The 13,755-nt window shown below is 30.1% G+C and overlaps 1 protein-coding gene across 22 annotated transcripts in view; it reads right to left on the reverse strand.

Moving 5' to 3' along the window:
• The window catches only part of PPIP5K2 (diphosphoinositol pentakisphosphate kinase 2), a 62,114-nt gene that overhangs the window by 40,733 nt on the left and 7,626 nt on the right, over positions 1 to 13,755 (reverse strand). For all 22 annotated transcript variants that reach the window (XR_013993593.1, XR_013993594.1, XM_081052927.1 and 19 more), the window contains exons 3-14: positions 13,237 to 13,432; positions 10,723 to 10,813; positions 9,427 to 9,512; positions 8,215 to 8,369; positions 6,884 to 6,985; positions 5,550 to 5,711; positions 5,070 to 5,191; positions 3,787 to 3,888; positions 2,575 to 2,661; positions 1,756 to 1,831; positions 1,559 to 1,668; positions 742 to 827 (exon numbers count right to left, since the gene is read on the reverse strand). Coding sequence is in view for 20 of the 22 variants with exons in the window: in XM_081052927.1 (XP_080909053.1) it covers positions 742 to 827; positions 1,559 to 1,668; positions 1,756 to 1,831; positions 2,575 to 2,661; positions 3,787 to 3,888; positions 5,070 to 5,191; positions 5,550 to 5,711; positions 6,884 to 6,985; positions 8,215 to 8,369; positions 9,427 to 9,512; positions 10,723 to 10,813; positions 13,237 to 13,432 (1,375 nt within the window). In the remaining 2 variants the exon portion in view is untranslated. The remainder of the gene's footprint in view (positions 1 to 741; positions 828 to 1,558; positions 1,669 to 1,755; positions 1,832 to 2,574; positions 2,662 to 3,786; positions 3,889 to 5,069; positions 5,192 to 5,549; positions 5,712 to 6,883; positions 6,986 to 8,214; positions 8,370 to 9,426; positions 9,513 to 10,722; positions 10,814 to 13,236; positions 13,433 to 13,755) is intronic.

Below are 13,755 nucleotides of genomic sequence, written 5' to 3' on the forward strand. Positions count from 1 at the left end.
TACTGTTCAAAGAGTTATATCAGTTTATACTCCGACCATTAGACTGAAATCCTGCTGCACTATATTTTCATCAGCATTTTTTTTACCAGTTTGAAAACGAATAAAATAAGAAAACCCTATCTGAAACTAGTATTATTAAAAAAAAAACAAAAAAAAAACCTTTGTCAGTGTGATAGGGAAGAGTAATTATTACTATTTATTACATTATTTTATTGGGCATCTGCATTTCTACATAAAATTGTTTCTCTAACCCCTGCCCATTTTTCTTCTGAAAAATAAATGAATTTATGGACTTTTGCGCTGACTGCTCTTAGAAGACTAATTTTATTTAAATGCTTATTCTGATGTACTGCGTGGAGGAAAATATCTATTTTAGAACACATTAATTGTGTATTTTTTCAAAGAGTCTTTCTGAGCTTTCATCCTGTATACTCTGCCCTGTTCTACCAAAAGAGGAAGAAAGAGGCCCATTAAGTAACATTTAATTATAAATAAATAAGCTTTCTGAAACAACCTCAGAGTAAAAGGGAAGTCCTACGAAGTTGTCAAAATAATAAAATCTACCCTTTAAGGATAAAGAATAAAATCAATACTTTAAATAGAAGGCAAGTTAACAAAACTCCATTGAACAGCATGCCAGTCCCTATACTATTAGACAGAGAGTCCAAAGGCAATCAATCAAAAATGAGTACTAAGTCCCTACATCTAATTAAAACACAATAGGTATTAATAATAACATACCTTCCTCTTCACTAGATGTTTTAGGACAACCATGAGGGAGATAGGTTAATTGGACCTTACGATTTATTCCAGAAAAATGGCCATACCTGAAAAGTAAAATGGCAAGCAGAATGGAAAATACTCAGTAAGCATTCAAAGTGAGCTCCTAGAGAAAAATTTAAAATCCATCTACAGAAAAACAACCGTACACTTTGAGGCCACCTTCTATTTGTAAAACCTTGTTGAATTCTTCAAAATATGCCAGTAGAAAATCTGTACCATAGATAGTCATTCTAACCACATCAAAAATGAAAATACGAAAAAGTTTCTCTACAAAAAGCTAGACAATTTGAAGAGACGAAAAAGTATAGAAATATATAAAAACCTAAAACTGTATGTGTCTTAAAAAAAATAAAGAAAATATTAACAAGATTATAAGTGGTCAAAATAATAAGCCTTGTAACAGGAATATTGGTGGTACCAATTTCACTTGATTAAAGCACAGTTTAAAATTGTTTTTTTATTTAAATGGCACTGAGGCTGTGGTCAAGTTAGCAATGTAGCTTTCATTCTAAGTAGTATTTCACTGAAGATCCAAATTTGACGCCCTCTTTTGATCTTCTTATAAAATTAAGGATAAAGCTAAAACAATAACTTTCAATACAACAATCTATTTTCTCACTAGTAAAAATAAAAATCTCATTAGACTTTCACTAATTTCACCTCAGCTACAGTGATAAAGAGCAAAAGATCAAACTCTAACATGGAAAGCCACACATATTAAAGAAAGAGCACTATAAATCATTATCAAAATTAAGGGTTTCCAAAAGATACTCACATCTCTAACACAGTCTTGAGTTGTTCAAGTTTTGGCTTATTTTCTTCAATGTCAGAATCGTTATTTTGCCCTAGCTCCGTAAGAAGTTGTCGTGCAATATCCAGCACCTCCTATAAAATAAATTAAGAGGAAACTGAATTTTTATGTAACTTTGCTATTAGCTACTTAAAACTCAACAAGAAATCAAATGCACTTGCCTGTAACTGTTTTGGCTTTTTGAGTTTTAATTTCCCAGATTTATATCCATCACACTTTTCAAAAAGATCAAAAAATCTTATAAAAAAGAAAGAGCACTATTAGTTACTGGCAATAATTAACATTACCACCATATACTAAAATCAATGATAATAGATATGGAACTAAAACGATAATAAATAATAGAAATGGGACTTGTGGTCTTTGGATTTCAAATACTGTGTGTCTTCTTTCACTATACCATGTTGCTTCTCTACTTTGATTGATAAAACTTCGCATTTTCCTAAATCATATCAAACTAATAATCACTAGATTATTTTTAAAAGTTTTCTCATGATTGAAACTATGATTATAATACAAAAATACCATATATTCTCTGAAGTCACCGTATACATATACATATTAAAAAAATGTTTCAACACATATGTAATGGTTTGGGTTTTCAAATTTTATTATTTTCAAATCAAATACTGAATGGAAAAAACATAAATTTTCATTCTACTAATTTTCTTCTATAAGGTTGAGAGGTCAGAAAGCAACGTAAGAGTACAATAAACCAAAATTATATAGAACACCTTTACAACAATAACTGAAAGCCAGGTCAGACTGATGGGCATTTGTGGATATAGCCACAATTAATTTTCAGATGTAGATAAATGAAATTATTTTAAGTGAATTTTGTTTGCGTCCAGGGGTTTAAATATAATGGTCAAGAAATGATGGTACAGTTTTCTATATGATATATTAGTCAAAACAGCTAATCACCTATCAGGAATTTTAAATTATCTCCTGAGTGTTAAATTATTCCCCTTAAAACATACTTTTGATGCCTCACTTCCATTTTCATTTTTTGTTTTGGTGTTCGATCCCCATGACGTATGACAGCTATGACACATCTAAGTTCCATCCTAAAATTAAAAAAAAAAAAGGTTATCAATTTTCTAACAAAGATTTGTATTGTATAATGCAGAAAAATACAACATCTAATTATTTATTTAGAGCCATCTTTTACCATTTCAAGATCTTCCCTAAGAGAACAGTACTTCTAACAATGAGTCTTAATTTTATCAGATCAGACCCTAAAAAGACTAAGAAGCTAGCGGTGGAATAATATTAAGCTATAAAATATTTGCTTCCTCTCAGGAGATAACTACACTAACGCTGGGAAAAAAGTAAATGGAGTGCAATTCTGGAACTTCATTAAACACCTGCCCTAAAGCATAAGTCATTATAGACTGAGATTTCATTAAATCAAAATAAAATAAAGCTTTCCTTGATAGCTGCTATATTTATTTTACCCATGTAAGAAGAATAAGTCTTTCAAAGTCAAATTACTGGAAAATATAACTGTCTTAGGAAAAATGCTAGGGTATAATTTAGTGTTTGCCAAACAGTGAGCCACAGAACACAATCCTGCAGGATTTTAAATGTTAACTTGGAAAAATTCTATGTTAAATAAGTTTGAAATTACAGGCTTAAAAGCAAAATTAAATATTTTTGTTTTTTTCCCCGAAGTCAGTATTTCTCAGAACATTTAATAGGCTAATGTAAATCTCTAAGCTGTGAATATGAAGAATTTGGTCAACTCACCTGAGTAATAGGTAAGTTTCAAGCAGTAACTTTCACTAGTAGAATGTTATGAAAACACTTTGGCAATATTGACCTAATTAATTTACCTCAGGATACAACTGTGTATTTTTTGTTTACATACCGAGAGCACCAACATTGTATGACCACTGACTATAAACCTTTAAGTAATGTACCTGTTGGCACCTTCTTTACTTTTATGTTTAATTCAACAGTTCTATAATTATCCAAACATTTCTCAGAATTTTATTGGTAACAATATAAAACAGTTTTAGTCTAGGTGGACTCTTGTAAAAGCATATAATTTATTTCTCAATCTGCAAAGTGAATCATATGAAAATAGAGTAAGATGTCTAATAATCATTCAGAAATTGAATCTAGATTGCAATAGAACAGACTGATGGGGAAAACCCAAAGAATTTCTAAATGAACATATTCAAACTTACATAGTTCCAGATGTAGTTGGAACAATTGGAATATCTTCAGCTTCTAAAGGTATTGACCATGGGATATGAAATTGTGGAGCAAGCTCTCGCATCACAGTATTACTTTGAGACAAAGAAAAAAATTAAAAATTATTTCCTTTTAAGACAAAACTGGATCCTTAATGATAAATAAGAGAATCACGGGAGTTAAAATCAAAATGTCTAGTGATTGTGATAGGAGCACATACTTGTAAAAACTAACCCAAAGAATCAATACTGATAAAGCAAACTAGATTAGGAGTTCTAAACTGCTGTTATCAGAACACACTAAACGGATGCCATGAATTTGGAATTATTTACTTACATACATTAGTTTTAAAAATATAAATCACAAAGATTCCAATAATTCACTATAACTGTAGCATATCTACTTTACATAGGTTCTGAAATCCAAGATTGTCTCTTCTGTGTGGCCACTAATTATTTCTCACCAGGTTACTGATCATCTACAAAGCTATTCTAAATACCATGCCCATTTTAAACAAATTTTTGTCATTTTACTAATAGGGTTAACAATGGAAACATGTTTAAGTCATTATAAAATATTTTTGGTTTTGTTTAAATTTAGCGTTTATTCATGCTAAAATTTAGTAAGCTCTCCCAAACTCGCTTTAAGGGTAAGTTCACAACTCTCTGAAATATACTATGAAAGCTGACTCCAATTATTAAAATACATTTTAAAGTGTAAGTTTCTTATGGCTTTGTGATACATACTTTGAAATGGTTTAAAAAGTTGTCTTACAAATCTTCAAAATCAAGGTATAAGCAAACAGGTCATAGAACATAAAAATGGCATTTCTATATGTAATCATTTCTTTTACCTTCACTTGATAATCTCATGAAATTATCTTTAAGTAATACAGGATTGTAGAAAGCAGCATCATTCAAAAGAATCCTGAATTCCAAATATTTCTATTTTACTCTGGTTACTTTTTTCATGAATGCTAATTTTGTGCCATAAGTAAGAGAATGGAACTATAGCATTTCTAAATCTATGAAGTCAAACTGCCTTTAAGCCTTTACCTCTACTGGTCATAAATTAATCTGTTTCAGATAACCCAAAGTACAAGTCATGATTTGGCATTATCATTGGGGATATCATTTTATGAACACTGATTTTTATTCTAGTGTTCTTACAAAATCCTAATCATTTGATGTTTAGAATTATTTAGTTTCTGAATAACTAGAATGCTTTAGCTATAACAAAGGTAAAGAGGAAGAAATATGAAGGAGAAAATTCTTACCCAAGTATTTTTGCACAATCATCATAATACTTCATGGAATTCTTCACAAAACTGAAGCCATTGACATCACAGACATAGGACTGTCCATTGGCCCGTAATAAGTCAAAGCCACAAACTGTTTGCTATTTAAAATAAATTATAAACTTTAAAGTTTGAGTTGAATTAAGATTTACAGTTTTCCAGAATTAAAACATATCAAATTTTACAAATGCCTAAAAGGGCATTATTATCAGTTTACTAAATAGTAAATTAAAAAAATGAAATAAATTACTTATGCATATATAACACAGAAAGGGTATAGGTAAACAAAGGCCTTCATTTATTATATTTTTATTGGCACTACAAGAATCCCTTGAAAAGTACATACACCATTCAGATGTAACTCTTTTAAATTATAACTGAAATAACATCTCTTTAACTCAAAAAAAGAAAATTAGAATTCTTTTTATAAGGATCTATGTGGCCTGTATCACATCTCACCTTAAATGCAAGGCAGACTTTCCAAGCAATTAATTTCTCTCGTGCATTGAGAATAACAGGGTATCTTACTTCTTTTCCCTCACTATCTCGTTCCACCTTGCCATCGAGTGCTGGAGATTTTCGAGCTTCAGCATGGGCATAATCTGGACCCACTGTATAAACCTTTCGTGAATGTTAAAGTATATATTTTATTTAAAAACTACACACACACACATACACACACACACGCTGATAACAAGTTCAAAGAAAAAAATAATAGAAAATACTTCAGTCTCCTGACCATTCTTTCACATATCTTTTCATTTACATGCCAAAATTTTTAATACATTGGAAGAGGTTATAAATAATTATATGTCAGAACTGGTAAAGTGAAGTTCTACTCTATAGAAAAAGATTGTACTGAGCATTGTGAGGGAATGAAAAGTATGATGTGTATGATACGATCCTTCTTAAATTGTTTTAGTTTAACAAACGAGAGGTACAAATAACTATAAAAATATTACAGAAGGAAGTAACTGCCCAAAGAAAGGTTTAAAAAAGGGAAGGGGTGAGAGAGAGCATGAATTTGAAAGTAGAACAAGAGAGGGAAAGGCACTCTAATCAAAGGCAAAAAACACAGAGGGCAGAGGCATGAAACAGCATGATGTAGTCAGGTCAGAGCAAGTTATTTGGTACGGTTGATACTGTAACAAATAAGGTCCATAGGAAAGAAGGCAGAGTGGTATGTGTCTTGTATATCAGCCATGTGAATCTGATTATTCTCCTGTGGTCAATGAGGTTCCACAAGAGAAATTTTTAAGAAGTTCATGATTAGCTCTAAGAAAAAGCACTCTGGTTAGACAGACTGGCTGCAGATAAAGCAATTAAGATCTTATTTGCACCAAGAGAAATCACACATATTTTTATAATCACATGGCAGTGGTCACAGATCTCAAAACATCACTTACATTAATTGACACTTGGAAACTGTGGTGGCTATTAGACCTTTACACACTACATTTTGATTTAATGTCCTTTTAAAGAGGCGTACATATTATTGTATCACAAAGTTGGTTTTTAAATATTTTGATAACTATATTTCAATAAAATGTATCTTCTTTTTAATCCTGTACGTTTTATCTTAAGCATTTAAGAACATTATTCTAAAGCAGTCATTTTTTTTTAAAAAAGGCCATATGCTTCAGACCGCCAAAGGCATTCATAGTACAAAACACATTAAGAATCCCTAATCAAAAAAAAAGAGAACAGAGGTTAGATATAGCTAATTACAGGGTAATATATTTTTCTGCTATCATTCTAAATTCTAAAATTCTAAATACTTTAATCAATCCTACCTTAACATCAGTACCATCTGTAGGCATAAACTCTTCATATATATATGAGCCTGTTTTTCGTACATTGCTTTCTGGGGAATAAACACTACTTCTACTGCCAATCTGAAAACAAAAGACGTCCATCAATATAACAACTAAATGATTCCCCTCCTTTTTATAATATAACCCTTTTAACATCTATTTTCAGCTAAGATATTTCCAAAATAATTTTTTAACCCACAAATTTAACAACACTTACTATTAAGGTGACACTCTAATATTGTCTGCCATAATAGTAACTTACAGGTAAGTTAAATAACATTAAAAATACAATGAACCCTAAGAATAATGTTTCTAAGATTCAACCATGTTGCTGCATTAACTCTAGTTTGTTCATTTTTACTATTATAGAATTTTCCACTGTATAAATACACCATAATTTATTCATTGTCCTCGCAATGTATATTTAGGTTGTTTCTTAAGCCTTAGCTAGTAGAACAGTCTTACAAGTGTCTGTGTGGCACATATGTGCAAAAGTGTTTCTAAGGTATATACTAGAAATGGAATTGCTAGGTGATAAAATATGCTCATATTCAACATACACAGATGTCAAAAGCCTGTTTTATAAACTGTTTTAACAATTCATAGTCTCTCGAGCAATGTGTTAAGAGTTCCCACTGCTCTACATCCTTATCTATACTTGGGATTGTCAGACTTAAGATTTGTCACTCTAATGGATATAAAATAGTATCTCACTTTGTTCTTGCTTTGCATTTCCTTGATTATTTATAAGGGTATGTGGATTTTTAATCCTGACATATTACTAAATTATGTTGCTAAGAGGCTACACCAAACGCATTCCTGCCAACAACGTTTGGACTTGTTTTCCAATTACCTCAAGCCTTCTGATCTCTGCCAATACAAAAAGTAATTCAATGTCATTATATTTTAGACTTGATTTGCACTTATTTATTATGGGTCCAATTTTGAGAATACTTTTATATATGTAAAAGTTACTGGTATTACTTTTCCTACAAACTATCCATTTTGGAGGCTATTTTTCTAAAAGACTACTCATCTTTACCTAAACTTGTTATATAACCAACATGTAAATGGAAGACAAAGAAAATCAAGTAACTTCATGGTATTCTATAGGTAGAAATTTTGCATAAACAACGTTAAGTAACAAAATAATGCCTTGATTTTTCTAACAAGCATGGTATCAGTTTTATTAATTTATGTCTAAATGATACATTCTCATTTAGTCATAGTTTTATTAAGTACTCGATTGTTTTTAGTAAAATTTATACAACGTATGAAGAACAGCATTCACTAGGATAACAATGGTTTACCTTTCGAAAAAGCCTTTGACTTCCACCACCAGCAGATGTTGGATAATAAATGTAAACATTGTGATCTTCTGCACTGACTGGCTTTTCTACAAACGGCTTTTGGAAAACTTCCCCATTCACTTCTACATGATCCTCCCCTTCAATCAGACTGCATTCTATAAATTAAACAGAATAGCAACAAAATTACATACTGTATACTATCTAGATATTATTTACAACTTTTTTTCTCAAATATAGATTACAAAGAAAAGTAACCTTGGATAAAGTCCTGATTTGATTTTAATTAAAAATGTTTATGCAAACATATACCCACGTTTATGATACATGGTATTAGGAACTATAGTTGTTCTTTAAAATCTTATGGACCTGCCATTTCACCCCACTGTCCCTTAGAATTCAAAGACAGATACAAAATGATGCCAACAAGAAAGACTGAGAAATAACTCCAGAATGCCAGCATTTTCTGAAAAATGTATGGGATCATTCCTATCACAGAAACCACAAAACATGAAATTACTTAAGTTAGAAAAGTAACCAATATATAGAGTACGCAAGTGATCCAATAAGAGAGTAAATTTTCACCTTTAGACAAACAAGCAATGTTCCCTCTTACAGATAATAAATGTTATAACATTTCTTAATATACATTGTTTTAAGGTACAATAAAGTTATCAAAATTCCTTAAAACACTGTTATCAGAATATCAAATCTTAAGATAGATAAACATTTATGTTGCCTTTTTAGACTAAGTCATGCATAGCTTCATACTGTTTTAGATAACCAAAATGAAGCAAAGGGTACTTCAAAATATTAATAAGTAGAAATAGTTCAAAATTCCTAGTCATCAGAAATTCAATTGTGTCTAGCATGAAGTTTCTAATACTTAATTCAACAGTCACAGATGGATCACTTGTGTATCCCTAATCAATACTAATTTATTAAAGCATGTAATTTTAAGTCTTTATGATTCTCAGAGATGTCGTATACAGACCAAAGAAAAATAGAATGCATAATTCCTAAATTATTAATTATTAGCCTTTTAGCTTATAGTGTCACATTTTAACTGAATGTAATGCTTTTTTATTCATGTCTTTGAATAAAAAAGAACGAATAGAATACTGTGAGTTCTTTATATTCCTTCCACTTAACTATAGAAGTGGCTCAAGTATGCGGAATGACAGAAAGTAGCTTGCTTAAAATCTCTTACTCTACCTTTGGGATTATTTGGGTCACGGTTCAAAATTGCATAACGAGGAAGTAAAATACCTTCAGCTTGAAGAATACTATATACTTCTCTCCTGAAGAAAAAGGAAAACATTTATTGTGTTATAGCTCTATTTCACAATGAGTGTATCATTGTACTGTTCATAAAGGATATTACTACAGTTCTACTAAAAAAGGAATGTATATCAAGTCTTTATTTTTAAAATAAATATATAATTTAAATATAGAAAAAACATATTCTAAACATGTAGCAATTAGAACAAAAATATTCATAATACATTTTGTGGCATATTAAAATATTAATTTTTAAAATTGAGACTATAAATGTATAAAAAGAAATGGTTAAACAAAGTTGCTATATTGTAATGACAGCATTACATAACCATTAAAAATCTCATACTCTATAAATGTAATGATATGGAAAAATGTTCACAATATTATAAGAGAATAGTGATACCAATTTTGTAAACTGTGAGTGTATATATGTATTGCTTTCTATCTGAACAAATATGGTAGATGTAGTGGCAGGGTAAAATGCTTTTCTTTTCCAAACTTCTTAAAATTAATTTGCATTTATACACACACACACATTTATAATGTATAAACATGCATTAATATGTAAACCTACGAAAAATGTTTTAAAATTTTAGATATTAATGTTACTATCTGAAATAATAAAAAAACAAAAATAGAAAAACAAAAAACTATAGGACGATATACTTTATAAAGCATTTTCATATATAATCTCATATGGTAATGCTAACACAAAAGGAAATAGAATGCTAGTGAAATTATAAGGGTAGCCATCAGAGTGAAACACCAACTAAATGAATACACAAATACATTCATATTTTACAATTTCTCTTAGAAACCCATGCTTTTGGCTTGTTAAATGAATGCTAAGATATATAGTGAAATCATCTGGTTACTCTTTACCATTAAAAACAATCTAGTTATGTGTACAGCCCTAACTGATGAGTCACATGATAGAATAATCATTCTTAATTTTCAACGGTCTAGTAGGCTTTGGAAATTAAACAAACTGATGTAAGTCCTTGTCCCTTACTTGTAGAACTACTTGTGACTTGGGCCAAATTAACTGATATCCCTGGTTCTCAAGACTCTTCATCTGGGAAACTGGATATAAATACCTATTTCTAAGTAGTATTTCAAGGATACCACAAATTAATGTATATGAAAACACCTCATACCATGTCTGCTTATAGTAGATATTAAATAAATGTTAATTTTCCTTCCCTTAATTCAGCCAACTTCACCACTCACCTATCTTGTATGAGATACTGCATATTCAAGTCATTGATTACAAACGGATTCCTGAGTTTTGCATAGGCAACTGCTTTGTCCAGTGGAAATCCTAAGAACACACATTATTAACATACTCTGTATAATCTCAAGATAAATTGACATCTATAACTTTATCAACTTGAATTTATGCCACTTCCCAAAAAAGTTTAATTTCATTATGTACATAACTGCTTTCTAAATAAGGCATGGAATAATAAGTACATAAAACTTGATTTAGTGTGTACTATTAAATAAATCTTATTTTTTCCTCGTGTATTTGATTGATAAGGCACAACAAGCCAGTGGTTATGTTAGTCAATGCCTGACTATTCAAAGTTACCTGACAAAAGGTAAGATTACTTCATATACAAACAGAAATCTATATATAAATAAGTATGTCACAATCACCTGGTGATTTTTAAATATACACAACTCCTTTTCTCACTTAAAATATTTTGATGTTTACATATATATAAATTTGCTGATAGTTCAAAGAAGTTATGCATCTTTAAAAAATAGCGGCAAAACCAAAAATTGATTCACATACAATAGATATGCTTGAAATATGAAATATATCTGAACAGAATCATGCTTGCTGTTACTAGGTCAATGTTAAAATATCAGATATTAACTCCCAGAAATTTTCCAAACTTTGCTAAAATTACTAATTACAATAAATCAAATGGCAGATATAGTAAGAAATCTAAAAAGAAACTCTAATGAATTTTAATGATTATATTTCACTCCATATTGGCAGTAAAAGTCTGCAATTTTATCCATCCACACACATTATTAAGAAAGTACACCACAGAGGTTAAGGGCATAAACCACGGTTCAAATCTTGGTTCCATCTTTCACTAGCTACGTGGTTTTCAGCAAATTTATTTAGCATTTCTAAGCCTCTGATTTCTGACTGTAGATGAGTATTATACCAGTCTTACATAGTAGGGTTTTTGAGGAATTAAATAAGAGTGTACATAAAACACTTAGTGCAATACCTGACATAGCAAGTGCTCAATAAATGTTAACTATTATTATTCCTTAGATGACAGTATTTTAATGAGTATCTTATCTAAAGAAAAAAGTGAAAATCAGCAAGCATGCATAGCTTACGCATTTCACTATAGTATATGATGGTATACCTGTGAAGACACTGTGTTTTGTAGACTAGTTAGTAGAGAAAGAAAATGTTAAAGAATACGGAACTTAAAGAGCTACAGTCAGTCTAAAGAAGATTTATTCCAAAATTCCTTAGTTTTAAAAATTTAAATAGAGGTACTCTACACTAGGAATCACTTGGCCACAAATTACAAACACTTCAAGTTTTAAAAAGACTCTCAGAAAAACTCTTCATTTGTTAAGATGTCTCAATGTCTACCATTTTGAAGTCTAACAGAATTCAGCAACAGTTTCCTGTTTTTGTTATTGTTGTTAAAGAGGAACTTTTTCCTTAAACAAAGACAGCATATGGGATATGACCTTAGATAGCACCTAATTTTTATAGGCAAATAGGTTTTATAGAAAGAACTATGTGGTAGTAAGCGAAAAACACCTTACCCTCAAGGATAAGCAAATTTTAAGATTCTCTGAAATGATGAACTACAGTCTATAAAGATCAGGGCCTTGGCTTCTCTATGAAATAACAAAAATCAGTACAGGCTAAGGGAGCATGAAAGGTCCCAACCATAGTCCATCTCCTTCTTGCTGAAGGAGATGCTTCTTGAACACCTGACTAAAGTGAGATAATTTTTTTGACACAGCTAGGGACTACATATTTGGTAACAAGAACAATTTATATACACATTAGGTTTAATTGAGTGAACATCCTTTAAATTATAGTTCTTAGTGAGAAATTCACTTAATTCAGTCATAGGTTATAAAGTTTCAGATATACATTTAACAATAATTTTGATTAGCAGACTTTACTATGAAGTACTACTTTATTACAAAGTAGTAATAAATAATATTCCTGTTTGCTTTATAAAAGACAAGTAAAATCTAAAACTGAAATATTAAGTTCCTAAGAAATAAAGTATGAATACATATATGAGTGGAAGATCATTTCCTATATGCAAAAGTACAAGGATTAAAATAGTCAATAATTCAATATACATTTGAGGAGTTCATCAAAACCTTGTATTTAATAGTGAAAACTGAAAACCATCTAATTATTAGGATTCTGGTTAAATCCACGTTATACACTATAACACCATTTAAAATCTGGCTTTTGAAGAATGATATGGAGAAAAAAACTTGATATAATTAGTGAAAAATTTGAATATAAAATTACATATACGCTATAATACTAAATGTTTCTAAAAATACACACAGAAAAAAAGACTGGAAAGAAATATATTAAAGTGTTAACATCACCTATCTGTGAGAGTAGATGAGTTTAATTTTATTTTTCTATTTTATCTAATATTCTACAATTAATATGTATTAGTTTTATAATCAGAGGATAAAGGGGTTTCCTTCCCCATTCTTTAATACCTTTAGAATGGAAAGAAATAAGACAATCACATAAAGGCCAATTTTCCACTGGTTCATTCAAAATAACATCCTCTTCAAATACTACTACTGTGATATATTTAAATAAGGAGATCCGTTCAAGAATTTCCTTCATTGGTTTGGATTTGGATTTCTTTGCCATGGAACATATTCCAACCACAATCTGCCTTTCTGGTGGCTAAAAACAGAAAAGAAACAAAAAAATCAGGTTGACTTAAGAACTCCAAAGTACAGCTATGTTAAGTCTTTTTAAGAGGTAGATGAGGCATATGATGAATCAATAAAAGTTACACATTAACCAAAAAAGGCATTTTTTTTCCAAAATTACATTGTTGTTATAATACATATGTAACAAAATAATAGTTTCCTACAAAGGTCTGATAAAAATTTTAAAACAAAAAATTTTCAGAACATTGTTACTATTTTCATTCAGATTTCAAACTTAAACAAATACTTCTTTGTTCCCAACATTTATGTTCCTCATACCAGAAGGGGCAAATA

This window comes from Rhinolophus hipposideros (assembly GCF_964194185.1).
Source record: "Rhinolophus hipposideros genome assembly, chromosome: 7".
Lineage (NCBI taxonomy): Eukaryota > Metazoa > Chordata > Mammalia > Chiroptera > Rhinolophidae > Rhinolophus > Rhinolophus hipposideros.